Genomic DNA, 27724 nt, shown 5'->3' on the forward strand with positions numbered 1-27724 from the left:
TTAATAACGATAATGATAATAATAATAATAATAATAATAGTAATAATAATAATGATAATGTTAATAGTAGTAGTAGTAATAATAATAATAAAACAACAATAATAATAGTTATAATGATAACGATAAAGGACAAACAATTAAATATAGTTAATCTTTCACACGTATATACACATATATGTTATAGCGTATCTATGACTGCATAATACACGTATATAATGTGTGTGTTATACATAGAGTTGAATAAAATAGGAAAGAAGAAACGTGAAAGGAAAGAAAATAAACAAGAATAGCTTAAGAAGATAGTAAAGAAGTGGTTGGTACGTATTAAGGAAGAAAGTGAAGGGAAAATTTTATTTTCAAACTTTCCCTTATCGAGAAAGAAAAATTACGAAACGAGAAGTAAGAGAGAGAAAAAAAAAAATAAATAAATAATAATAATGATAATAATGATTAGGCTTTAGCTTTGTACGTGAGAGTGCTAAGATACGAATATATAGTTACATACGTACGCATTGAACATTGCGTTGTATGTTATGTTGTTATGTACGCAGTATTCACGGGTGTTTAATTACGAACATCCGCCATTATGTACCTTGATGGTGGAAAGAACAAAAAAAAAAAAAAAGGGAAAAGAGAAACTAAATTTATATAGCATTCGAAGATGTGAAAACAAAGAGAAGTAAAACTAACGATTGGCGATATTTTATCCCATTTTCGGCACGTGTGCAAAAAAAAAAAAATCCAAAATAAAAAATAAAAAAACTGTTTACCCGATTGATTGCGCGTTTTTTTTTTTCTATTCTGTTCGACTTGTTACACTTTTGAGACGGGCTTGTGCGATTTTTAGGCCATTGTATGATAAAAACTTAGCGCGTGACTATGTATTACCATTACTGTTGTTGTTGTTGTTATTATTATTATTATTATTACTGTTGTTGTTGTTGTTGTTGTTATTATCATCATTGTTGTCGTCATTACTGTCATAATTTGATGCATAAATACGCGTATTGTACATGTTGTGTAATTGTTAACGAAAAAGCAATATTGTCGATGCCTATATTTGTAATACAATTAACTACGAGCTTTTATTCGTTTTTGTATTAATAATAACCTACCATCCGATCGTTTGTTCGTTCGTTCGTTCGTTACTTCGTCAATTATTCGTTTCCCTTTTCTTTTCTCTCTTAGTGAACACTCGAATAAAATCTCTCTTCGTTCGTGAACACAATTATTATTTACTCGTATACACGTAATACGTGAAAACGACTCGCGTCGAGCATACGATAAAATAAAAATAAAAATAAAAATAATACGAACAACTGTACACCACACGTTATACATGTTACAACCGTTACAACTTTGAAAAAATGACAATATCAAAAAGACAAAACACACGGTGATACGGACGAAGAAAAGTTGGCAAAAAAAAAAAAACAAAAAAAAAAAACGAACAAACCATTTTTAATCGTAGCCCGATATAATAATTCAACGCATCGACCAAAAATTAAATGAAAATAGTGTAGAAAAATCGCATAATACCGGCTCACGAGTTAAGTCGTTAAAAAAATATTATACCATCATGTATAAAATCTATACATTAATGCATGACAACATTATAATACAGACGGTATGTTTGAGATGAAAAAGAGAAAAAAGAAAAAAAAAAAAAAAAACCGAAACGAAAAGAGAGAATAAAAGGAAAACTGCAATGAATAAAAATAATGATAGCGATAGTGATAATAATAATAATAATGATAATAATGATAACAGCACTAGTATTAATGATACGAACCCTTGTATAAAGTAGTGTGCGTAGTGACCGATATTGGTATACAGAGACAAGATTAACGAGTTTGTTGTTGACGTAATTATTATCTAATATTAATAGTAATATTGATGATGATGATGATAATATTATTATTATATTGTTGTTAGATATCTACGGTATTACCTTATTTATTATTACATTATATTATATTATATTATATTACATTATATTATATACGTATCGATATGCGTATACGTATATATACAAATGAGGCAACAATAATAAGACATCCCTCTATGTACGTATCCGTCTTAATACCGATATGGAAATGAGATAATTCTAGCTTAAGTGATTTGAGAGGAAAAAAAATAAATAAATAAAAAAAAATCGATAACAAATCGAAAAAAAAGACACACAGACACACGATTCAAGTAGTATGTTCATATGATATATTATATGCATATAATATATTATATAATGGGCGTTGCGTATTTAGGGAAAACGCTGCCACATTAGGTTCGTCCCTCGGAACGGTTTTCATTCTATACGTAATTAATCGCGAGAATTTGTTCGCTCTCATTTTTCCGTCAATCATATGCCAATGTTGCCCGATATTTCACTTTCTCTTTTGCCTTCTCTTCTTCTCACACCGCGATCGAAATTTCATTTTCCTACGAATCGCGACGAGAGATTATTATTCGGGTTGTTTTTATTTTATTTTTTTTTTTTCACTTATCTACGGCTCACCGCCGACGACACGACGAAGACGAAACGTTGATTAGAAATAATAATGTAAACCGTTGGGAGGGATTTTCCACACCGTTATAGCTCTTATTATTATATAGTAATGAAACTATTATGAAAAAAAAAAAAAAATTACCAATAAAAGAAAAGTGAATAAAAATGAAAGAAAAAATACCAAAAAAAAAAAAACAATAAATGCGCGTTTATGTTATTTAGTTGTAAAAAGTACGTGGTAATTTGATGGGAAGAGTGAGACGAACGAGATGAAGGCGAAGCGTGTAGAAAAACGGAAAAAGTTGGGAAATTAAAAGAAAAAAGAAAAAAAAAAAAAGAAAAAACACCACCATGGGTAAACAGTGAAAGTGAAGGACAAGAAAAGTGTAATAAAATTCAACCAAGTTATACCAAATTCACGGCTACCTCGTGTTATTTTTCATCATCACCCATGTATGCAGTATTTAATTATTAATTTTCATTCGTCACAAAATTGAATGACTCCAATTTTTTTATTTTTTTTATTGTTTTTTTTTTTTAACAGTATTTAAGATTATAGATACGAAGTGAGGAATCATTGACTTTATTATTTAGCTAAATTTTGAGCACGTATTCGAAACGCGTGGGGCGTTTAATTCAATGCGAAGAAATGAATAAAATAAAAATAAAATAAAATTGGAGTAAGACATGGAATGAAATAAGCTTGCGTTTGCGATTTAATTTTTTTACGTCACCGCTCGCAACGAGAGGGCTTGCATACCGCAAATAATGCGTGCGTGTGACGAAACACGCGGCCAACTTTTATTCAATAATTTGCCAATTTGCCAATTTGCTAAACCGACAAAATAATCCGACGTGTGATATACGACGCGACGTTTTCGGTTATGAGATATTACACACCAGTTCAAAATTATCCGTCGGACGTTGAAGCACGCGGTGTGAAAGGACTCCGGCTGATTAGTGAATTTTTTTAAAACTTTTTTTACATTACTTCTTCCCTAGCTGATGTGTGTGTGTATAAATGCTACGTATTATGAGAACGGTAAGGAATTCTCGAGTTTTAATCGATCTCGAAAATCATCGTCACTAATGATAATCAATTCCACAAGATTCCGAAATTAATTTACGGAAAGGTTGATTTTTTTTATTTTTTTTTCTCTGTTTTTCCTCAATTTATTTCTTTCTTCCTTACATTATCCGGGGAACAGTGAAAATATCGAAGAACACAAATCGACAATGATTGGCAAGGAGTTAGCTCTGATAATCCTGCAGCTGGTCACGCTCCTAGCAAAATGTGGGTCCTGTCAGGACCTCCTGATGAACGTAAACACGAAAAAGGTCTTAGCATTTACGAGCGATAAATTTCTCAGCTTAACTTTTGACCCGGCAGTTTTGCTGACAGGCGATGTTCTCGCGTAAGTATACATATATTGAAAAAAAAAAAAAAAATTAATAAAAAAATAGTAATATTGTACTAGACGAAAATTCAAGCCATCTTGAAATTATTGCAATTTATTTCACAATCTTTCGATCCTCGCTAATGTTCAAATTTAATTTCGATCAATTACCAAGCTGTAAAAAAAAATTTCTTCCCTTCTATCGCTAATTGGTGATAAATATCGATCCTCAGATCGAGCACCGAGCGAATTACGAACATGGCGAAGGGCTTGGCACCTGGATACGTGAGGCTTGCAGGACCCAGAAGCAACCTCTACAATTTCGAAAGATCCCTCTTTCCTCGTACCCGCTTCGAGGATTCGGATCTAACGTTTTCGGGTAAGTTTCATTCTCACATTTTTTCATCGTCAAATTATCATCACAACAATAATCTGAACTGCGTGAACTAGGACAGTATTTCGCTGCGTTACTCGCGAAATTCCTCAATGCTTACCCAAGTTCCTTCGCCTCGAATTTAATACAATATGCCAGCGCGTATCACGTTTCATTAATCGCGCGGAATGTTCAATGATGGGTGTATAATAATTAACGACTGTTATTTTACTATTACAGTTACAGAGTAGTAGAATTTCTTGAGATGGACAATATTAAAACGTAAAATTGGCTTCGCTTTCATTCGATATTCAATTTCAATAGATTTTTGTCCTTTGCGAATCTCGAACTGCTATCGCAAAAATTCATTTGCTTGGAAATATTCGGAACGTTTAATTACTTATTATTATTATTTGTTTCTTTAATTTTTCTCGACCACGAAATGTGAATTCAGAAGCCAAGTCAGCATTTCATTACGTTTAGTTCTACGAAAAATTATAATAACTCTTTGTTTCCACAATCGTTTATTGTCGATCACTGCCGACGAATAAATTAAAATGAGTTTGATAATTAAGCCTGATGTTTCGTTGATATAATTGATATGGATTTGATTATGTCCAGAATTGATTAATTTACTGAAGAAATTATAACGTTACTGCATCTGAATTCAATATTTTGACGCTTCAAATGTCTCTGATTTACTAAAACAGTCCGGAGTTGAAATCGCAGGCAAGAAATTGGATGTGCCTGGGGAAATTTCCAGAGTCGACGACTCTCGCATTTCTACATTATACGTTATATATTGTTTATCTAGGAGCCAGCGTTCATATCCATAATACAAATATGACGTGTATACTACAGATGCACGTATAAATTGTAGAATTGCCTAGGTAAGGGATTAAATTTCGCAAGCAGAGCGTTATTGCTTAGCTGCCTTGTGCAGACGAAGCTACCAGCTGAGTGGATTAACCTAATTAATGTTTAACCCGCAAACCTATGTACGCGTATATGTATCGCGTATACATGCAATTCTCGTTTCCCGACGTTCCCATTTCTACGTCACTAATTCGAATTGGATAACATGCCAGACATATACAGATGAGAATATAAGTTGCAATATTCTCCTCCTCGTTCGCAGCCAGTAAACCTACGCTAATTGCAAATTTAATACTGACAACATACTACAACGTTGTACACTCTCTCGTTGTAATTTTTATCATTCCGTTACTGCGTCTCTTTGTCATAAAAATTATACGTTTATGACCGGACTGGTTTTATTAAAATTGACAATTTGAGTATAAAGGTACTTTCACGTAAATTACTGTAACGTAACGTCTGAAATTGTACTAAAACTGAATATAAAAATGAAATTTATAAACCAACAATTTATAACCGAACTTTGTTTCCTCTCTTAACCCAGAAGCGCACTGGGTTCTGGTCCAACAATGGGCTCAGAGAGCGGGGCTCGACGTCGTCTCCTGTCTGACGCCTCAGAGGATCGAGAACGAGGATCAAGTGGCTGCCTGGGATCCGAGAAACAGCCTGGACCTGATCTCGTTCAGCGATCACATGGGATACAACATGAGCTGGCAGCTGGGATACGGTAGGAAAAGAGAAGCCGCTTGTATACATATCGCAGAGCTTAAAGCCCATCGATTCAACGAAAATACGAAACAAGACCTTTCCATTCTCCACTCGAACTATTTGCTTTTCAACTTTCTAATGGCAACACTGACCGAGTCGTATTTCAAAATTACATCTCAAACAACCAGCGGAAGCTTTAATTCCTTTCGCATAAATTCACAGAGTGCCAGACAAGATGTGACATCAGTGGTTCTGATCTCGGGAAGGACGTGGCTCGCCTGAGAAACATGCTAGGCGCTTTTCCGAGGTACGCTAACAGCATCATAGCTGGACCAGACATTGTGAGCTTGCGTGGTAAACAGCAGCACCAATTCATACAAGACTACTTGAACTCGGCCGGAAGCGCACTTTCGGTGATCACCTGGCATCCGTGAGTTTGATCGGAAATAATCGATCCTTCGTTCGCTCGTGGCAAACGGAAGCAACCTTGTAAAATCAATTCTCTGTCCTTGTAGAGACTTCGCCGGTATAGCCGTGGACTCTGATGGTGTCGCACTTCAGACCGACACTCTGGCGACGGACAAGGATTTGCTGTACAAAGCGATGGGACGAACGATCGCCAAAAAGCCACTATGGATCGGTGAGTGGGTCATATATCTCTGGAAACCATTTATCGTTTGAATTTTTATTTTCTGTTTATTTATTTTTTACAATCTTCCAGCTGAGTCGAAACCCGAAGAGTGCAAACAGCAGTTTCTGGGCGCTCTGGTTTGGGCTCGACGACTTGGAAGCGCCGCGAAGCTTGGCGTCCAGGTTATCATGAGACAGCCGGATGCCTCTCACATCCTGCAGCCGACTCCGGTGAGTGGAGACATTTTCTTTGAGCTTTTTCATCGTTTATTTGAACGCCTCGAAGGCCAATTATCCCTTTTGTTACGTATTTCGTTACCTTGTCGCTAATTGTCGCACAGGACTACTGGGTCTCGGTGCTACACAAGATGCTCGTCGGTCGAGAAGTGCTGGACGCTAAATTGACCTTGGGGAACAAAACGCACCTCCACTTCTTCTGCCAGTGCACGAAACCCTCAGCCAAGTACGACAAGGGAGCTGTAACCATTTTCGGACTTAACCTGACTCCGGGAAAAGTCGTGGTATCGCTAAAGGGCCTGAAGGTCAAGACTCTTCACAAGTACATTCTAATGCCTGGATATGATACTGAGAACAGGATGTTCGCCGAGTGAGTAGAAACGAATATTTTTTTCGAAATTTAATTACATTGTCCGCTTTTGCAACAGTCTCAAATCAAGGACACTATTGATGCTAAATGCCGATTTTCACAGAACCGTTCTACTCAATAACCAGCCGCTAAATCTCGTCAATGGAAAAGATCTCCCTGAAATCAACCCGACTGTAACGAATCTCGGAAAGAACGTGGCCATCAAGCTTCCATCAGGAGGAATTGGATTCTGGGTGATACCCGGAGCCAGGGTGAGAATTTGAATGATTATATAATTATTTATTACGGTAATTCATCGAGGAAATTCTTCTGGATCTCATTTCCAATGGAAGAGTTCATAATCGTTAACTTGTATTGAACTAATTATAGGTGAAAACGTGTCTTGGTCATGAAGATGAATTGGGGGACAAGAACCAGTTGTTGAAGAAATTGACAAAGAAGTTGGAAGAGCCAGATGCTCTGGACGAAAACACAGGTCACGAAGTGGAGGAGGATCAGGACTTTGAGGCGGATTCGACCGAGGATATAAAGAGCATCCTTAAGTCGAAAAAGATGAAAAAGCGAAAGCACAGGCACAGCGATGAAACTGAGGACGAAGAGAGGAGGTTCAAGAGACTGGATCCGAAAAAAGAACTTGAAAAGCTGGAGAAGCTTCTGAGGAGGAACACGAACAGTGAGGACAAAAAGTCGTCCCACTTGAGGGGCAGAGTGGGTTTGAGCATGTTTGACAACGGAGGGAATGACGGGACGGAAGAAGACGGAAGGGAAAATACATCCGAGGATCGAAATGGCGGGCTGATGCGGCTGAAAAACGAGAAAAATGACTCAGCCGAAGAAATCCGGGCTAAGCTCGAAGAGTACAAGAAGAAGCTGAAGCAGTATGAGATGAGGGAAAAAAATCTCGGTGAAAAACGCGTTGAACAAACGAACAGAGCCTCGTACTCTCACGATGAACTCCCAATTACCGACATCGACACTCAGAAGGCGTTGGAAGCTCTCGCCTTGATATCAAGAGTGGAGACTGCGATGCGAGAGCAGGAAACACCCAGCAAAGTCAAAGTGCCGGGTCAACTTCAGATGGTGGCCTCTGACATCGGCGAGCAGGTGATGGTAGATGAGCTGCAGAAGACCGAGAAGACGAAGAGAACGGCGGACCCCGAGGCGTTTGGAAAGCTGTATCAGTTCCTGGTGAACACTGGCCAGCCGGATAAAATCCACAAGCGGGAAGTAGAAGGTAATTCGCGGAGAAAACGAGACCTGGAGAAGTTACTTGGCGACGACCCACTCGGTCTAAGGAAGGAGGGGCTATTCAAGAAGCGGCTGAAGAGCGATGACGCCAAGGAGAAGCGACTCGAGCGGAGGATAAGGAAGAAGGAAAAGGACGTTGATATGGGCCTGAAAAAGGATCTTACCATTCCGAGACACGCTGATAGTAACGAGAATAACTTCTTCGGGTTTCCGGAGCTGAAACCTATCGAGAACTTCCCCGAAGGTGATCTGTTCGTCGAAGAAGGAAAATCGGAGGAGGAGAAAAGCCACGACTATGATTACGTTAAGGACGACGACGACGAAGAGCAGAATGCGAATAAACGGAATCACGCCAAGCGACGCAAGGTCAAGAAGCACCAGAGGAAACCCGCGGTCGACGAGACGTGGATCGACGAGCCAAACTCAAAACTCTACTATGCGCCAAATGAGTATTTCGAGAATTTTAACCAACCTCCGGTCACGATAAAAACTCAGTGGAAGGACTACGGAGAGCTGTGGGAACCAGAGTCGCTTCAACAGAGAGAAGAGCAGCCGAAGTTTCAGGAGAACGACGCCACCGGCGAAGCTGTGATCAGGAGAGCTCACATCGACGAGAAAACGGACAAAAAGGCGAAGGAAAAAGCGGTCAAGAAGCTGATCAATTACTACGACAACGCTGGGGTGGAGAAACCGAGAGCCAAGGGTGGGAGAACAGGGTTTAAATCCCAGGCCCAACAAAAGATTGGAAAACCGGCAATGAAACCGAAACCTGAACCTCCGGTTGAAGAAAGTACCGTAAAGCTTTTGGAGCCGGAGGACGAGTACGACGATAGCACAGATCCGGGGTCGATGCAGTTCGTTAGTTCGAAAGCTGAGGACTACTCGCAGGAGGATTACGAAGACGACGTTGAAGATGTTGGAAGTAAAAAAAGGACGAAGAGGAAACTCGCCAATTTGGACGACGAGGCTTTCGGGCAAGAAATGATTAGCGAGGACGCTGCCAATTCGAGAGACTGCAAGTGCAGGGTCATCAGAGGCAACCGTTATCCGGTATGCAAAAACTGCAGGCGAGCTGTTCGCAGAGGACGCGAAGCTGCTGAGATCGTCTCGGAGGAAAAAGATGATTCTGCATCGACGCCCGCCTCTGACCTCTCCGAGGAGCTGAACGAATCGGCTTCCGATGAACTCCCACAGAGTTTGAACAGCTCGAATGAAGCGTTGGAGAATGTCAGCGAGCGGGTGTCTGAAACGAGCGAAGTTTCACTCACCGAGTCAGATGCAGCGGATTCCAATGAAGAGACCCTGAAGAATGCCGAAACGGAGGATCTTAATGCGGAACCAGATATTTCTACAAGCCCATCGCCAAGTTCTACGCCAGCTTCTGTCACAGTTGTGGAAAATGAAGAAATTGAACCACCTCAACCAACGCCTTCGCCGATGCTCGAAATGCCTCAAACCAACGATTCAGATTGTCAGCTTTCAGCCACTGAAAAACCTAGTGAGCCTGAAATTGTTACGGAAAATGGCAACGAAGTCGGTTCTCCTGCAGATACGGGGAAGGACACAGCGGTTCTAATTCTCAGCGACAAAACTACGAACCTGTCTGAGCTAGAGGCTGAAAACGAAAAGAACCCAGTCGAGGCTGATGTTCAGGCCAAACGTCAAGTTGGCGAAGTGACTGAGACGAAAACTGAGAGCCAATCAGCAACTAAAATATCCCTGGGAACTGGAACAAACTTGGGATCAGGTGTAAAGTCGAGCAAGCTTGAACCTAAGCTGAAGGACAGGGTGGAGCTGAAAATGAAGTCGGATTCAAAGCCGGTGTTGAAGACTGATTTCACTAAGAATAAAATGGTGCTTAATACCGAGGCTTTGGCGGCGCTGCTAAAGGAAAGCGAGAGCAAGAAATCGGAGGTGATGAAGGCGCTCGAGGCGTCGGCAAAGTTGAAATCTGTCGACCCGAAGAAGTACGTTGATTACCAGAAGAAGCGAGCCGAGAAGTTGGAAAGTCTGAAAGACAAACTGAAAGACAGGAAGGTAAAAATACTTCAGCAGTATCGTCAGGAGCTGGTAGAAGCCTTGAGCAAATGCGACGACGAAGTAGAGCGGAATCTGAAGCGACGGCAAATCTGGGAGGACTTTGCTCAGAAGGACGAGTTCCAGGACTTCGTGGACAAGGACAAACTCGACTACCTTATGACGAACAGGCCAGTCAACTACGAACAGTCTGGAGAGCAGAACGAGTCAGTCGAGGAAGAGGACAGAAGGTATTATCCCGAAGTCGACCTGGTTCAGCCTCTGCGAAATCCTCGGCAGCAGAAAATCCCAAGGAATTCATACTACAGTCCAAGCATGTCGGACTCTCTGGACACTGTGCCGATCATGGCTAACGCTCAACCGCTGCAAAGTAGTCGCTACGACAACGGTGATTCCTATTACGCCATTGTGGAGAGTCTTGAAAATCCAAAGATCCTTCACAGACAAAATTTCGGCTACGGAGATTCCGGATACGGTTTTGACGACTACCGTCAAGGTAACAGACAGTTCTACATGCCTTCTGGCAATCAGCAGCAGCCGGGGCTTCGACAGTATCCCAGAAATGATCAGGATCAATATACTATTCCGCAACAGCCTTTTCAGCAATTCAACGACGGCGTTCAGTCGGATTATCAAACTTACGACGATTATATAAGCTCTGAAAACGCGGGGTCGTTTTACTCCGATGGATCACCGAGTGAAGAGACTTACAACCGAGACGTTCGGCGCGCTGTTCCGACTCCAGTAGAACTTGCAGAATATCAAAGCAGACAATCTTTTGGACCGCAAAAAAGGGAGCAGGACCTGGTGTACAAGAAGAAAGTTAGTGTTGTACTGGTACCAGAATCGAGGCAAAAGTCAGCTACGCAAGTTATAGGTGAGCCGATTGAGTTCTATACAAGCGTCGGAGACGTGAAAGAATCACCTAAGAAATCGAATGACATAAACGCTCCAAACCAGGACGATCAAGGTGATGAAACTTACGAGAGCGAAGATGGACTCAGAGTTCCACAGGCTAGACCAGAATCGCCATGCGTAAATGGAAACTGCGGATCTAGAGCGCGTGGAGATATTGCTATGGAACTTGGAGAACCGCAAGGTTCGCACGAAGAAGTTCAGCTCGAAAATAATTCGGACAAGGAACACAGAAGAAACGGTCGCAACCTGATTTCGCAGAAGAAGCTAACAGTCGATGAACCAGCCTTCAAAATGACGCCCGTTGAATCGGAACGTGATTTAGCAGCAGTCAGGAAGGAGAGAGGGACCGACGAAAATAAATCGCAGTACATATGCCTGAGAGAAGATTCGGGGGAAGATGACTCCGCTGGCGAGGAAGAGAGGACCCTATTCAAACTCGTGAAGAACGGCGATTACTACGAAGCGGTGCCAGTTGCAGTTGTGCCGGAGGATCTCAGTGCGTCCAGACAAAGGAAGATGTACCGAAGAATTGCAAGACAGAACGAGAAGGTGAGGAACAAGCGGCGCAAGTTCAGCGACGACGACTTCACCGATGATGACATGAACTACCACGTCCGTAGGGAGGCCTATTCGAGCAGAAGACCTGAAGAATTACTGCCAGGAAGTTCTTCAAGGTCACAGGTAATGCTCGAAGACTCTAACTATCGGTCGATCGGAGATGAAATGAACCGGGTGGAAGTGGGCCAGAGACTGAGTCCAGATGAATACGAGCTGCTGATGATGATTCCGGTTAAGAAGACCGGCAGAATGCTGAAACGCTCGAGGAGAGAGATCGGCGACAATGTTATCGACAGGTCTGGAAACTACGAGGACATGAGTTACTTGTGGGACGACATTGTCGACGGTGAACAGAACGAGGCAAAGCTCCAGGAGTACATCGCGGAGAAGGAGAATATCGTTCGGGAGTTCCAAAATGCTCAGGCGAACCTGAACAAGTACTTGAAGAAGCTTGAGGCCATGCGGGATCCGGTGCAGCTGCAGAAGTTTGAGCGAATCATTACGAACCTCGGGTCTCACGATCACGAGGAAATGTCGCTGATCACCCAGGACGAACAGCAACGAATTCAACTCGCGGAGTATCTGAAGCAAGAGATCTTGAACAAGGTTCGTGGCTTCGATGCTTATCGCGGAGAATCGACGACGCCGGGCTGTGAAACTTCGACTCCGATATCGCTGTTCGATGCGGCAATGCCGAAGATTGAAAGCACGATCAACGACAAGCTGGTAAAGGTCGGGAACTTGACCGAATCACTGGAGGACTTCATCAACGAATTTGACAAAAAGTCCGAGGATAATTCGACGGCTAGTAGCAACGAGACTTCAAGTGCCAAGAACGAGAAGATCAGCTATAACATCTTCAACACCGCTCTGAGTAACGTTAAGAAATTCTTTGAGTTTCTAACTGGCGTTAATCTCATTTTCCGCAGACACTGATCAATCTTTGTCAATTGTAATTTATTCCATGAATTTTCTTCTTTTTATAAATCGTCTTTTTGATGGCCTGATTCTATGATTCTAGTTTTTACTTATTATTTGTGTACGTCACTGTCATTTTTACAGACCGATGAGGTCATAATTATTTATTAATCATTATGTTCCGTATATTCTGCTTGTTATACCGTGTATGCATATATGTATACATGCTTAAATAACATGTTTGTTAAATAATGTCGTTACCACATCCTGATGTAATAAAGAAATTTGCTGCAATCACGTACCGTTGGGCGAAATAAATATAATACATGTGTCCAGATAATCGCAAATACCTGCCTTAACCTAATTAATCATTTTTGCATGTCATGCTTGTCAGCGTTAAGTAAGAATTATAATAATACATCTTTTTTTTAACTCGATAAATTATTGAGAGCTGGTAAGTAAATATATTTAAGAGTAATTAATTAAAGTTTACACAGTATGATCAGATCTAATACGTACAAATAGTCTAGCAAACATCTTGCCAAAAGTAGAAGAATAAACTCGGGATGAGTAAAACTGTACGAATAGGCCAGTGATTGTTCTTCTAATCATGAAACTTGAGATCATTATCAACACATTCAGCAGGTAGCATACTACCTGACTTATAATTAGCTCAAGTGTCACAAGTACAGGATGAAATATCACGAGGCGCAATGAAATGACCATTCTTCAGAATGATAAAATAAAACACGATAATATGACGAAAATTTATTTAAACCCAACGATTTGTTCACGCAGGAATTTATTTAAAAAATTCACAAATAGGTTGACTGTAGAAAACGGCAAAATGAGAAATAAAGTAGCGAACTACTTTAAAAGCTACAAAAGACGCGAAGTTTTGACTTCACAATTTTTGAAAATACATCTAGCAATAAATCAAATCTACTTTTGGCTGTAAGTAGACATGTAATTATAAATTCATTCGATCAAATAGACGTAATAGTTAGTTATTTGCTGATCTACAGAGTTGAGATATTTGGATGCAATTGTAAACCGTAGCGTCGCATCAAGTGTGGAAGTCCATTGCTGTTGACTGGTGTACGAGTGTGAGTGTAAATAAATCAATCGAGCAATTCTTCATTGCGGATATAATAATATGAATACAACGCCGAGTGTGGAATTGTGTGCATAATATTTCGACGTTGCGAAAATCGTCCGTTTCGCAAGACTATCGTCGGTGGCTTACCTTTTTTTAACCGACTCATCAGATGCACTATAGTGCAGCGGAAAGTCGCTTTCGCAGCTTGTGTCGATTCGCACGTGACAGTTTAATTAATCTCCGGCGGAAATTCGATTTTTATTAATCTTCAAGTCTGTTCTATGAGATAGTGTAATCGAGTACTTAAAAATAACGCGAGTTTGATTCAAACGAAGTTAAAACACGATATTGTCTATGGGATATGTGCTGAAAGAATTTCTACCGTGTCTTGCAAATGCTGGAAAGTCGAAGGTTGCGAAAAGATATTTCTCAACGTGCTAGTTTGATGGAAACGAACGTATATTAAATTTAAAAATGGTTAAAACTGTTACATTTTCGCTGCTTTACTGCTTAAGCTTTTACATTTGCAGAATCAGCTGTGACCTCAATGAAATTTCATGGTACGTATTATTTTTTTGCTTTTTCATCACCTTCTCCATAATAGTGATTTTAAAAATCATCAATCAACTCGTTTCTTTACTCGCAGCTCATTCAAAATAATTTAATTTTCTCATCGTTGTTGTGAAACATTATTCGTTTCCCTGATAAATTGCGCAAGAATTTTAAAACAGTCGTGGAATGTTTGTTGGAAAAATTCAGGGTACAAACACACATCGATTGAGCAAATAGTAAGCAATAAACTGAGTGAATGAAAATAATACAGCGGAAATTGATTTCGAATCGAATAAACATCGACAACAAAATTGTAACCCGATTAACTCTTGAGAATATACGAGTATGTACCTAAACGTGAAATTATATTTTTAGCTGCGTCAGCTTTTGCTTGGTATGAATTTCAAAACCCGAAGATCGTTGACCCGATGTCCTTGTAACGAATTACGACTTATGCATAAACAATTTTATTCAGGCCGTCGGTCAGCGAAGCGTCGAATTCAGGATCTACGGAGATCGAGATTAAGCACAGCTTATTTGACGACCCTTCGAAGAGAACTGTGGCAGTAGTATTACCCTTGGACGAAGAGAAACCCCAGGTAGAAAATCATCAGAAGAAGAAACGATGTCGGAAAAACCGCCGGCACAGAAAAATGAAGCTGCGACTCGACCCAAACGATGCAACGGACAATAACAGAGATAATTTAGTGCAGACCAGATACAGGAAGAAGATCTCATCCGCAGAGATGGAAGGCCAGCAGGTTCCATCGATTCGCAGCGATTTCCATGAGAACACGAAACGGCGCGTCGACGGGTCTAAGGAATTTCAGGACATCGACGAGAGCTTGGAAAATCCGTTCATGAGAATATCGGAAAATCGGGGGTCTCACAGATCGAACAACGAGGAAGCGGAGATCGGTAGCTTCGAAAAAAATGACGAAGACGTTATTTTGAGACGGATCAGGAATCATATAATCAACCCTGGCGACTACAAAGTCCTGGCCCTGGTCGGCAAAAAGGACGATTATTCACCGCCTCAGAATCCGAAGAAATACATTTGCTACTGCAGAGAAGATGACTGCTCAGGTAAGGACTGCCAACCTGAGATTTACAAGCCCTGTTTAGGGTCGAGAAAAAATTCTAGACCCACACCTATGAACAATTGTGGCTTTAATAAGGTTAGAAATTACTCGCCGTCGAATGCCAAACACGATAACAAGAACTACGTTCAAACACTGGCAAAAGTCAACGTCGAAAACAGTGGAATGAACCACAAAATCTTGCAAGAAGAGGAGAATAATAAGAACGATTTCTCAAAGGAAACCAATTCCAATCAAAATATCCAGGCGCAAAAATCCACCGTGAATTTAGACCAACAGGACCAATTATCAGTCAAAAATTCTCAACGACTTGCAACTTCGACGCAGCAAAGTGTCAGCCAGATTCGCACTCCGAACAACAATCAGTGGCTGCGTCCAGTCCTTGAAATCAAAGGTACGGATTAAAACTTGTGATTTTTTAGCACATTACGCGATAAATTTTCTTTTCGCCAGTAATAAATGAACTGCAATTTTCTTTCAGGATCACCGATACAGTCTGGTAGTCAAGGATCCTCTCAAGAATTCAGTAGAACACAATCGGACGCAACCTTGAGTTGGCTTCCGTTTTTGAAGGATCAATCTACCAAGGGCAAGAACGAAGATGGAGTGCTGATGGCTCACGGTCAGGTACCTCTTCAGAAAAGTCGCACTGTTCAACTTCCGTCCGTTAAAGAGCCGGTGCCGAGCGTCGAGAAGCCTTTCGGTTACCTGGAAAACCCTGAATCTTATGTGATCTCATATGGAGATTCGACGACGATGGAATCAAGCACCGAGAAATATCAGCAATCGGAAGAGAATCGAGGCTATGACTCGAACGTGGAATCCAATGTCGGCTTGCCCGTTAGTTCGGAGGAATATTCATCGGACAAATTCGATGCTTCTACGGAGGGAAACCTGTATCTGCAAGTAGACGATGACCCAGAATCAGACGAAGTCACCAAAGCCTCGGTCCCGCTGAATCATCGTGTGAGTCTTCCTCACCCTGAAAATCACGACGACGATATTTACTTGCTCGGAGATTCGACGGAGGAATTAACTGGTCACAAAGAATTCGGCAATACTCCTCAGAAGTATGAACTTCCTCTGACGATGTCAAAGGACGACGAATATCAACCGGAAACAGATCAATTACACCACAAAATGTCTGGCTTCGGAACTCTGCGACCAGGATACAATCCTCTGCCACCAGGAAGTTTCGTTCACGAATTTCGAAGACCTTATAACGGTTACGGAAGTTATGTGGTGAGTCCAAATACGCAACCCAGCTGGAAAGATCGCTCGGGTTACTTGACCACTGAAATTCCTTTTCGAGCACAGCTGGAACGACCTACGATCGCAAGATCCGGCTGGAATGGATGCAACGTTTATCCGACTGCTCAGCTTTGGCCGTACAAAGGGACGATGCAGTCTCCGAATAATTACTACGGAATCGGAATAGGCGGTCCCGCATTGCGAAATTTTGGATATTACGGAAATCCGCATGCGGGAAAGCCGATGGAGGATAAAAGTCACTTGTATTATTCACCGATGATGAAGACAGGCAATGGAGGTTCAGGGTTGGCTCAACAACGACGTCCCGCGGCTAATGACAACCGCGATGATTATTCCGACATACAAGTCGTAACGAACGGATATTTCACTTCGAAAACATACGATGACGTGGAAGATGTCGGTGGCAACGACGATCAGGAAACGGGAAACGCGCAGGCGAAATTCGAGAGTAACGTTGACCGGGTACATCACCTCACTCAACAAGGCTTCGCTTATCCCACTTCGAATTTATACAATGGATACGAACCAGCGAATGATTGGAAAGCACAGAAAGAAAATTTCGCGGTCTTCGATGGAGAAAATTCGCGGTATCTTGAATCAGTGGAAGATGACGATGAAATGGAAAATCCTTCCGCAGTTTCTGCTGAAGCCAATACACCGATCGTCGATGAGGATCTGAACATTTTAGCCGTAACTGAGGAAAGTTCTTCGGAGGAATCCTCACCGAGTGAAGATTTTACTGGCGAAAATCAGTCAAAGGGTGTTTCAATGGATTCAGCTGTTCACCAGAGTCTGGATTTACTGAAAAAAGGAAATACGTCTAGGGTTGAAACTGTCGGCGGAAGAAAGATAGGAATATGGGGCACATCGGACTCGTTGGAGGCAATAGAACTAAATGCTGAGTCTTGGAATGAACAGTATGGAACAATTAGACCGGAAGAGAATATCTCATCGGATTCATTGGAAGTCTCGGAGGAGAAAACTTCAGAATTAATTGAAAATGGATCTCGAGGTCTTGAGTCGAAGTACGCTGATTCGAAAAACGATAATGGCGAAGAAGTTGGTTCCTATTACAAGGCAGACTGCCACTACCCAACGTCTTCTTTGTCCGATAAAAAGTATTCCGAGAACATTGTATCAGCAGAAAATGAAGGCAACGCTGAGCAACAAGACGTATCAAACCTTTCGCCGCCGATTATCATCGAGCCAATTGTAGCGATCGAAACTTCACCGACTAAATATTTTTCCCCGAATGACAGAGTCTTGGAGTACATAAAAAATCACGGTCAAAATTTATTACAACATTCTGATCCTTCTAGCCTTGACCAACAAGATGCAGTAAATCAAGGAGATCATATGGGCCAAACAAATGAGACCAAAGACCAAGAAACGTTTGTTCAAAATCCACAATACGTCGGAGAATATAGTCAAATGTCGACATCAGAGAATACGAATAGTGAAGAGATAACCGATGAGAAATCGGAAAATCTAGAGAGAATATTTACTCAGCCGAATATACCGGAAATCGATGAAATCGATGAAGATTCCGGTGATTCCACGGAGCGATTTGACGCTGATGCGGAAAATGAATCTAAGGAAAAATCTGTAATGACTTCGGAATATGTCCAGAGACCGGGAAAATATGGTGTACAGGATAAAATTAGTCCGACCGACTTATCATCTCTGAAAAATGAGGCGTCTGAGGATTTATCTCGAAGTTACGAAGATTGCACAGTGGAATCTGCGATTTCCGAAGTTTTAGGAGAAACCCGATATCCTGATAGTTACATATCCGAATCAATGGATGAATCAACAGAGTGCTCGCAGCTAGAAGATTCAGTTTCAAATGATCATCTAGACATGGAGAACTATGGATCCGAATCTATGGTTAAAAATTCTAAAGAAAACATTCAACAATATGGAACTGTAGAGGCTGGAGGAGGAAAGAATTTAAATTCCTATAACATTGGCAGTCACGATTATAATGATGAAAATTTGCAAAAAGAGAATGCGAGAACTCAAGAAGCGTCAGTTAATTTAGTTATGAATGAATACCGGAAGAATAATGATGAAAGCAATGCAGAATCCAATTACAAACCAACCACGGAGACTTACGCAGACAACAAAAGACTTCTGGTTGGCGAATTTCTGAATCCTTCTACTGGGAAAATCGTGCAAGAAGGTAAATCATTAAAATTATAAGATAGCGAGTGTGCAGGGAGAACACTAACAAAAATTTATTTCTTTACAGTCAACAGCCGGACAGAAATGAAACCTGAGGATCACGATGCTGTGGAAGACAACGGAATGCAGTTAACGGTTCAAAGTTCGAAACTAGAGGATAAAACGGATAGAAAATGGGACACCGCGCAACACAGAGTCGATTATGGGGACGGAAAATATTCAAGTTCACTTGAAGATGATAATGATTACGGATACGAGAATTTACGAGAAGATTCAAATACTCGGAAATATTCGGAGAAATTAGGAGCAGTGAGTTTGGTTGCAAATGAGGGAGAGGATCGTAACGAAATGAGTACCGCAGCATCGGTGAAGACTACACCATCTGTATCATGTAGTTGCAGAGTTCCCGAGGGTGAAATCACTACGGAGGCTTACAGAAATAACGAAAAACTTTCGTTAAGTGAAGTCCTGGAACCTACTGTTGAGAAAGACGTGCAGGATACAGAATCAATGAACACACATAAGATAAGCGATGACAAGGCCAACAGCAATTCCCAAGTACCTAGTCGAAAATCAACAACAGAAGCTTACGAAGAGAGTAGGAAACTCCTGCTTGGTGAATTCGTGGATCCTCCTACTAGAAAAGACGTTTCAGAAGAAGGATCATTGAATGCGTACAGTGGCAAGTATGGGGAATCAAATTTTGGCAATAATCCGACACCTGGAATGAGTGGGAAGGTCAACGGCTTCGTTGGAATTCAATCTACGACAAAAAATTCTAAAATAGATCACGAGGTAAATCGAAATGCGGGTAAATATCACGATTATAGAACATCAGGGCAATATTCGAGTTCTTGGAAAAATTCGGGAGAGTTGCAGAGTGCGCCAAGTTTGACTACCGATAAATACTCGAAGCATAATAAGAAAAGTAATGTGGCAAACTCTGCTTTTCGAATTCCTAGTCAAAAATCATCTACGAAGGCATATGAAGATAAAGAGAAACAACTTGCAGGTGGTGAATTTTTGATTTCTGCTAAAGAAAACGTGCCGAAAAACAATGCACTGAACCAAGAGAACGCTGAGGTTGAACTGATGAATAATGCCAAAAATCCCTTAGCCCAAATCGACGGTGAGATGAAAAGCTTTGGCAAAGAAACAGAGAATAATGACATGCAATCCACGAATGAAAAATCGAAACTAGAGAATGAAACGAATAAAATCGTTTCACAAGGTAATCCTGAGCCTAATAGCGACTCATTTTCAAATTCGCCGAATGAAGAAGATCACAACACGATGCTATTTCCAGGAAATTCTGGGGAGATAACGACAAAAAATTTTGAAATCAACGGAGTTGTACAATCGCTAGGCTCCTGCATCAAGCCACCAGAAGTACAAAATGATTCTGGTTACTTGGGAAGAATTGCTCCACGAAATCCAACTGCAGCTGTTGAGTCTTTCGGGGATCTTGTCGATTCCGATCTCTACTACATCGGAGACGGTGTAAGGCTACCATTGACCATAAAGCGGTTGCAGGATGGATCCTTTGCTCTGAGCATATCGGAGAAAATTTGTCAACAATGGGCGAAGGAGAAATGCCCCTGTTGCGTCCCGCGGGAGGGAAAAATTCTACAGGAAAAACACTGGGATGATAAAGACTTGGATTCACTAATGAAAACCAGCCGGAGCAGCCTCAGTCGAAGAGGAATTTCAGCTGATCAAAAATCAAAAAGTGATGAAATGGAGCTTGAGGATAATCCGGATATCGCGAAAGGTACGCAACTTCCCAAGAAAAGGAGTATCAGGTCGATAACTATGCCGGTTGACGAGTTCGCTCAATTATATAATTTGAATTTAAATTTAGAGGATTACAACGTGAAATCAACGGCGATTGAATCCACTCGGAGACACAAACTGACCGAAAGATCTAAGATGGAGAACGACAATCAAGCGCAGAGCAGCGATTTGGTCCAGAAAATTGTATCGATAAACGAGGTGCCTGAGAATGAGAAGGTCGGCGTATTGTTGTCGACTTTGCAAGACTTGATTGCAACAGAGCCGACGGAAATATCTGAGGTTGTGGATAAGCTCGAGGAAAATATAGCGAAGGAAATATTCAGGGGCGAATTAGGAGGGGATAACGGAGAGGAAGATGCTTCCGGGGATGAAGCGAAGCGATTATACGATTACCAGAAGAACAATCCTGTTCTGGAAAGAATAAGAATTATAAAGCAGCTGCAGATGGGTAAGGCAAGATGTGAACACAAGTACCAAAAGGACTGCGACTACGCGATTACCCAGAAAACTGAACTCCTTACGACAATACTGCGATGGCTTAAGGAGTTGTTGCTCACAAGTCAGATTGAATGATTTATTTGAACGTAATATATTTCATGTATATTTTTTGGCGGGCACTGTTTATTACTGTAAAAAAATATATCGTTATTCATGGTGTGAATTTTATTTCCGATGTAACGATTAGAAATCCATTCTAAAAGGTGGCAGGAAAAATACTTTTATCCTATACGAACAGTTGAAGAGCAATAAAATTCTATCTGATGGAAACTGTACCTGGTTTTTGTATTGCCTTATTTGTAGCGATTGGATCATCATTCATTTTCGAAAGTATACGGAACAGTTAATAAAAAAATAATCGATCAGAAATACTTTTGTGAAAATGTATAATGGTGCAAATTTAATATATAAAAATACTTCTCGAGTTCTCTTATATCGGATTCAGCGCGAAATCAATGGCGCCTAAATGAGGGCAATTTCTACGGAATAATTGTTCTATCGAGAGTATGGAAGAGACGGTTCAAATAATTCAAACAAAAATGATGCAAGCGCCACAGTTGCATGCGATCAGGCGTACATGGTGGAGCTACGAAAACAAACTATTATTACTGTTTAGATAGATGGATGGATGGTTAATTCGACTGGGAGAAATGCAGTGAGGACGGTTGATGTTAACATTTATACCTAGTAATATCATGAAATTATTCATGCTGTAATTCACACACACTTGTATGTTTTCAATAAAGATAAGACAACAAGAACAATAATTTTTGTGTAGTGTTTCATTTATTTAACCGAAGTAGAATCCTATTTGAATTTATACTTTTGTGTTCTGGTTCACTCTTATTTCGAACAGTCTGCTGAATTCACGTACGTTAAGTCTTATTGTTTCTGTAACAACTCTGACGTTCTTATCCTCGACATGGTAAATATTCAATTCTGATGCGTATGCTGATGGGATTTCATCAAAGCACTTTGACGGACCGTCAATTTTCCGGAATTCACATGTGGTTTTCTCGAATTTCACCTGGAGTCTATATTGTTTGACGAAGCATTCGCCTTCGTTTACGCTTCTGTGATATCGTTGTCTCCGACTTGGCTAGTTTCGATCTGACCCATTGCTCCATGAGGAATTTTAGAGTGAGCAGATGATCTTCATAGTATTCCATGGATAAAACTGATATGAGACCCAAATAGAGATTTATAGGCTCGATAAACGTAACACTAGTAATGGAATTTGCGATCCTGGGCTGAAACGTTTAATCTTTGGTTCGGAGCGTATTGAGACTACGCCCAATCGATTTCTCTCGCAAATTTACGTCGGATTAGCGCATGAAAGAATTTATTTCAGCACGATTCAAAATCGCGAAAATTTTCGCCAAAAATGCAAAGAGGTTAGCCTTACTTTTTCTTCATTTTTGGAGCCAAAAATTTTTGGTCTCAGATTCGATTTGAATGACCCTTACCTGACTGACTGGACCCTCAGGAACTCAGAAAACGCAGCGAAAAGAGCGTGGGACCAACAGGAGAGAAATGGCGGGCGAAAAAGCACCTGCCGAAAAATGTCGAAAACTCAGGTTCTCGTTTTTTGGCTGTAACTTTCGATGCGTTGATCGCAGCGTATTGGGACTGCGCCCAATCGATTTCTCTCGCAAAATTACGTCGGAATAGTGCCACAATTAATTTATTCCAGCACTTTTGAAAATCGCGAAAATTTTCGCCAAAAATACAAAGGGGTTAACCTTCCTTTTTTTTTCACCAAAAAATTTTTCGTCTCAGAATTGATTCGTATGACTCTTTCCCGACCAATTGGACCCCAAGGAACTCAGAAAACGCAGCAAAAGGAGCGTGGGATCAACGGGAGAGAAGATACGAGGAAAAAAGCACCTGCTGAAAAATGTCGAAAATTCAGGTTTTCGTTTTTTGGCTGTAACTTTCGATGCGTTGATCGCAGCGTATTGGGACTGCGCCCAATCGATTTCTCTCGCAAAATTACGTCGGAATAGTGCCAGAAAGAATTTATTCCAGCACTTTTCAGAATTGCGAAAATTTTCGCAAAAAATACAAAGGGGTTAGCCTTACTTTTTTTTCGGGCAAGAAACTTTTGGTCTCAGATTCGATTTGAATGACCCTTACCTGACTGACTGGACCCTCAGGAACTCAGAAAACGCAGCGAAAAGAGCGTGGGACCAACAGGAGAGAAATGGCGGGCGAAAAAGCACCTGCCGAAAAATGTCGAAAACTCAGGTTCTCGTTTTTTGGCTGTAACTTTCGATGCGTTGATCGCAGCGTATTGGGACTGCGCCCAATCGATTTCTCTCGCAAAATTACGTCGGAATAGTGCCACAATTAATTTATTCCAGCACTTTTGAAAATCGCGAAAATTTTCGCCAAAAATACAAAGGGGTTAACCTTCCTTTTTTTTTTACCAAAAAATTTTTCGTCTCAGAATTGATTCGTATGACTCTTTCCCGACCAATTGGACCCCAAGGAACTCAGAAAACGCAGCAAAAGGAGCGTGGGATCAACGGGAGAGAAGATACGAGGAAAAATGCACCTGCTGAAAAATGTCGAAAATTCAGGTTTTCGTTTTTTGGCTGTAACTTTCGATGCGTTGATCGCAGCGTATTGGGACTGCGCCCAATCGATTTCTCTCGCAAAATTACGTCGGAATAGTGCCACAATTAATTTATTCCAGCACTTTTGAAAATCGCGAAAATTTTCGCCAAAAATACAAAGGGGTTAGTTAACCTTCCTTTTTTTTTTACCAAAAAATTTTTCGTCTCAGAATTGATTCGTATGACTCTTTCCCGACCAATTGGACCCCAAGGAACTCAGAAAACGCAGCAAAAGGAGCGTGGGATCAACGGGAGAGAAGATACGAGGAAAAATGCACCTGCTGAAAAATGTCGAAAATTCAGGTTTTCGTTTTTTGGCTGTAACTTTCGATGCGTTGATCGCAGCGTATTGGGACTGCGCCCAATCGATTTCTCTCGCAAAATTACGTCGGAATAGTGCCACAATTAATTTATTCCAGCACTTTTGAAAATCGCGAAAATTTTCGCCAAAAATACAAAGGGGTTAACCTTCCTTTTTTTTTTACCAAAAAATTTTTCGTCTCAGAATTGATTCGTATGACTCTTTCCCGACCAATTGGACCCCAAGGAACTCAGAAAACGCAGCAAAAGGAGCGTGGGATCAACGGGAGAGAAGATACGAGGAAAAAAGCACCAGCTGAAAAATGTCGAAAATTCAGGTTTTCGTTTTTTGGCTGTAACTTTCGATGCGTTGATCGCAGCGTATTGGGACTGCGCCCAATCGATTTCTCTCGCAAAATTACGTCGGAATAGTGCCAGAAAGAATTTATTCCAGCACTTTTCAGAATTGCGAAAATTTTCGCCAAAAATACAAAGGGGTTAGCCTTACTTTTTTTTCGGGCAAAAAACTTTTGGTCTCAGATTCGATTTGAATGACCCTCTACTGACTAATTGGACCCCCAGGAACTCAGAAAACGCAGCGAAAAAGGCGTGGGATCAACAGGAGAGAAATTACGAAGGAAAAAGGACCTGCTGAAAAATGTCGAAAACGCAGGTTCTCGTTTTTCGGCTCTAACTTTTGATCAGTTGATCGCAGCGTATTGGGACTGCGCCCAATCGATTTCTCTCGCAAAATTACGTCGGAATAGTGCCACAATTAATTTATTCCAGCACTTTTGAAAATCGCGAAAATTTTCGCCAAAAATACAAAGGGGTTAACCTTCCTTTTTTTTTTACCAAAAAATTTTTCGTCTCAGAATTGATTCGTATGACTCTTTCCCGACCAATTGGACCCCAAGGAACTCAGAAAACGCAGCAAAAGGAGCGTGGGATCAACGGGAGAGAAGATACGAGGAAAAAAGCACCTGCTGAAAAATGTCGAAAATTCAGGTTTTCGTTTTTTGGCTGTAACTTTCGATGCGTTGATCGCAGCGTATTGGGACTGCGCCCAATCGATTTCTCTCGCAAAATTACGTCGGAATAGTGCCACAATTAATTTATTCCAGCACTTTTGAAAATCGCGAAAATTTTCGCCAAAAATACAAAGGGGTTAACCTTCCTTTTTTTTTTACCAAAAAATTTTTCGTCTCAGAATTGATTCGTATGACTCTTTCCCGACCAATTGGACCCCAAGGAACTCAGAAAACGCAGCAAAAGGAGCGTGGGATCAACGGGAGAGAAGATACGAGGAAAAAAGCACCTGCTGAAAAATGTCGAAAATTCAGGTTTTCGTTTTCTGGCTGTAACTTTCGATGCGTTGATCGCAGCGTATTGGGACTGCGCCCAATCGATTTCTCTCGCAAAATTACGTCGGAATAGTGCCAGAAAGAATTTATTCCAGCACTTTTCAGAATTGCGAAAATTTTCGCCAAAAATACAAAGGGGTTAGCCTTACTTTTTTTTCGGGCAAAAAACTTTTGGTCTCAGATTCGATTTGAATGACCCTCTACTGACTAATTGGACCCCCAGGAACTCAGAAAACGCAGCGAAAAAGGCGTGGGATCAACAGGAGAGAAATTACGAAGGAAAAAGGACCTGCTGAAAAATGTCGAAAACGCAGGTTCTCGTTTTTCGGCTCTAACTTTTGATCAGTTGATCGCAGCGTATTGGGACTGCGCCCAATCGATTTCTCTCGCAAAATTACGTCGGAATAGTGCCACAATTAATTTATTCCAGCACTTTTGAAAATCGCGAAAATTTTCGCCAAAAATACAAAGGGGTTAACGTTCCTTTTTTTTTTACCAAAAAATTTTTCGTCTCAGAATTGATTCGTATGACTCTTTCCCGACCAATTGGACCCCAAGGAACTCAGAAAACGCAGCAAAAGGAGCGTGGGATCAACGGGAGAGAAGATACGAGGAAAAATGCACCTGCTGAAAAATGTCGAAAATTCAGGTTTTCGTTTTTTGGCTGTAACTTTCGATGCGTTGATCGCAGCGTATTGGGACTGCACCCAATCGATTTCTCTCGCAAAATTACGTCGGAATAGTGCCACAATTAATTTATTCCAGCACTTTTGAAAATCGCGAAAATTTTCGCCAAAAATACAAAGGGGTTAACCTTCCTTTTTTTTTTACCAAAAAATTTTTCGTCTCAGAATTGATTCGTATGACTCTTTCCCGACCAATTGGACCCCCAGGAACTCAGAAAACGCAGCGAAAAAGGCGTGGGATCAACAGGAGAGAAATTACGAAGGAAAAAGGACCTGCTGAAAAATGTCGAAAACGCAGGTTCTCGTTTTTCGGCTCTAACTTTTGATCAGTTGATCGCAGCGTATTGGGACTGCGCCCAATCGATTTCTCTCGCAAAATTACGTCGGAATAGTGCCACAATTAATTTATTCCAGCACTTTTGAACATCGCAAAAATTTTCGCCAAAAATACAAAGGGGTTAACCTTCCTTTTTTTTTTACCAAAAAATTTTTCGTCTCAGAATTGATTCGTATGACTCTTTCCCGACCAATTGGACCCCAAGGAACTCAGAAAACGCAGCAAAAGGAGCGTGGGATCAACGGGAGAGAAGATACGAGGAAAAATGCACCTGCTGAAAAATGTCGAAAATTCAGGTTTTCGTTTTTTGGCCGTAACTTTCGATGCGTTGATCGCAGCGTATTGGGACTGCACCCAATCGATTTCTCTCGCAAAATTACGTCGGAATAGTGCCACAATTAATTTATTCCAGCACTTTTGAAAATCGCGAAAATTTTCGCCAAAAATACAAAGGGGTTAACCTTCCTTTTTTTTTTACCAAAAAATTTTTCGTCTCAGAATTGATTCGTATGACTCTTTCCCGACCAATTGGACCCCAAGGAACTCAGAAAACGCAGCAAAAGGAGCGTGGGACCAACCGGAGAGAAGATACGAGGAAAAAAGCACCTGCTGAAAAATGTCGAAAATTCAGGTTTTCGTTTTTTGGCTGTAACTTTCGATGCGTTGATCGCAGTGTATTGGGACTGCGCCCAATCGATTTCTCTCGCAAAATTACGTCGGAATAGTGCCACAATTAATTTATTCCAGCACTTTTGAAAATCGCGAAAATTTTCGCCAAAAATACAAAGGGGTTAACGTTCCTTTTTTTTTTACCAAAAAATTTTTCGTCTCAGAATTGATTCGTATGACTCTTTCCCGACCAATTGGACCCCAAGGAACTCAGAAAACGCAGCAAAAGGAGCGTGGGATCAACGGGAGAGAAGATACGAGGAAAAATGCACCTGCTGAAAAATGTCGAAAATTCAGGTTTTCGTTTTTTGGCTGTAACTTTCGATGCGTTGATCGCAGCGTATTGGGACTGCACCCAATCGATTTCTCTCGCAAAATTACGTCGGAATAGTGCCACAATTAATTTATTTCAGCACTTTTGAAAATCGCGAAAATTTTCGCCAAAAATACAAAGGGGTTAACCTTCCTTTTTTTT

At 40.9% G+C, this 27724-nt stretch overlaps 2 protein-coding genes across 2 annotated transcripts; both read left to right on the forward strand.

Annotated features, from left to right (window-relative positions):
- Nucleotides 1-3124: 3124 nt before the first annotated feature.
- Nucleotides 3125-13111, forward strand: LOC107224852. The gene is made up of 10 exons (XM_015665067.2): nt 3125-3548; nt 3715-3921; nt 4137-4282; nt 5697-5879; nt 6083-6290; nt 6376-6500; nt 6582-6721; nt 6832-7097; nt 7201-7348; nt 7467-13111. Exons 2-10 carry the CDS (start codon nt 3743-3745, stop codon nt 12792-12794), a joined length of 6723 nt encoding a protein of 2240 aa, XP_015520553.2. The 5' UTR covers nt 3125-3548; nt 3715-3742; the 3' UTR covers nt 12795-13111.
- A 951-nt stretch (nt 13112-14062) lies between these two features.
- On the forward strand, nt 14063-22009 carry LOC107224841. The gene is made up of 4 exons (XM_015665055.2): nt 14063-14435; nt 14903-15921; nt 16009-18981; nt 19051-22009. Exons 1-4 carry the CDS (start codon nt 14350-14352, stop codon nt 21348-21350), a joined length of 6378 nt encoding a protein of 2125 aa, XP_015520541.2. The 5' UTR covers nt 14063-14349; the 3' UTR covers nt 21351-22009.
- Nucleotides 22010-27724: the final 5715 nt, after the last annotated feature.

This window comes from Neodiprion lecontei, chromosome 3 (genome assembly GCF_021901455.1).
Source record: "Neodiprion lecontei isolate iyNeoLeco1 chromosome 3, iyNeoLeco1.1, whole genome shotgun sequence".
In the NCBI taxonomy this organism is placed as follows: Eukaryota; Metazoa; Arthropoda; class Insecta; order Hymenoptera; family Diprionidae; genus Neodiprion; species Neodiprion lecontei.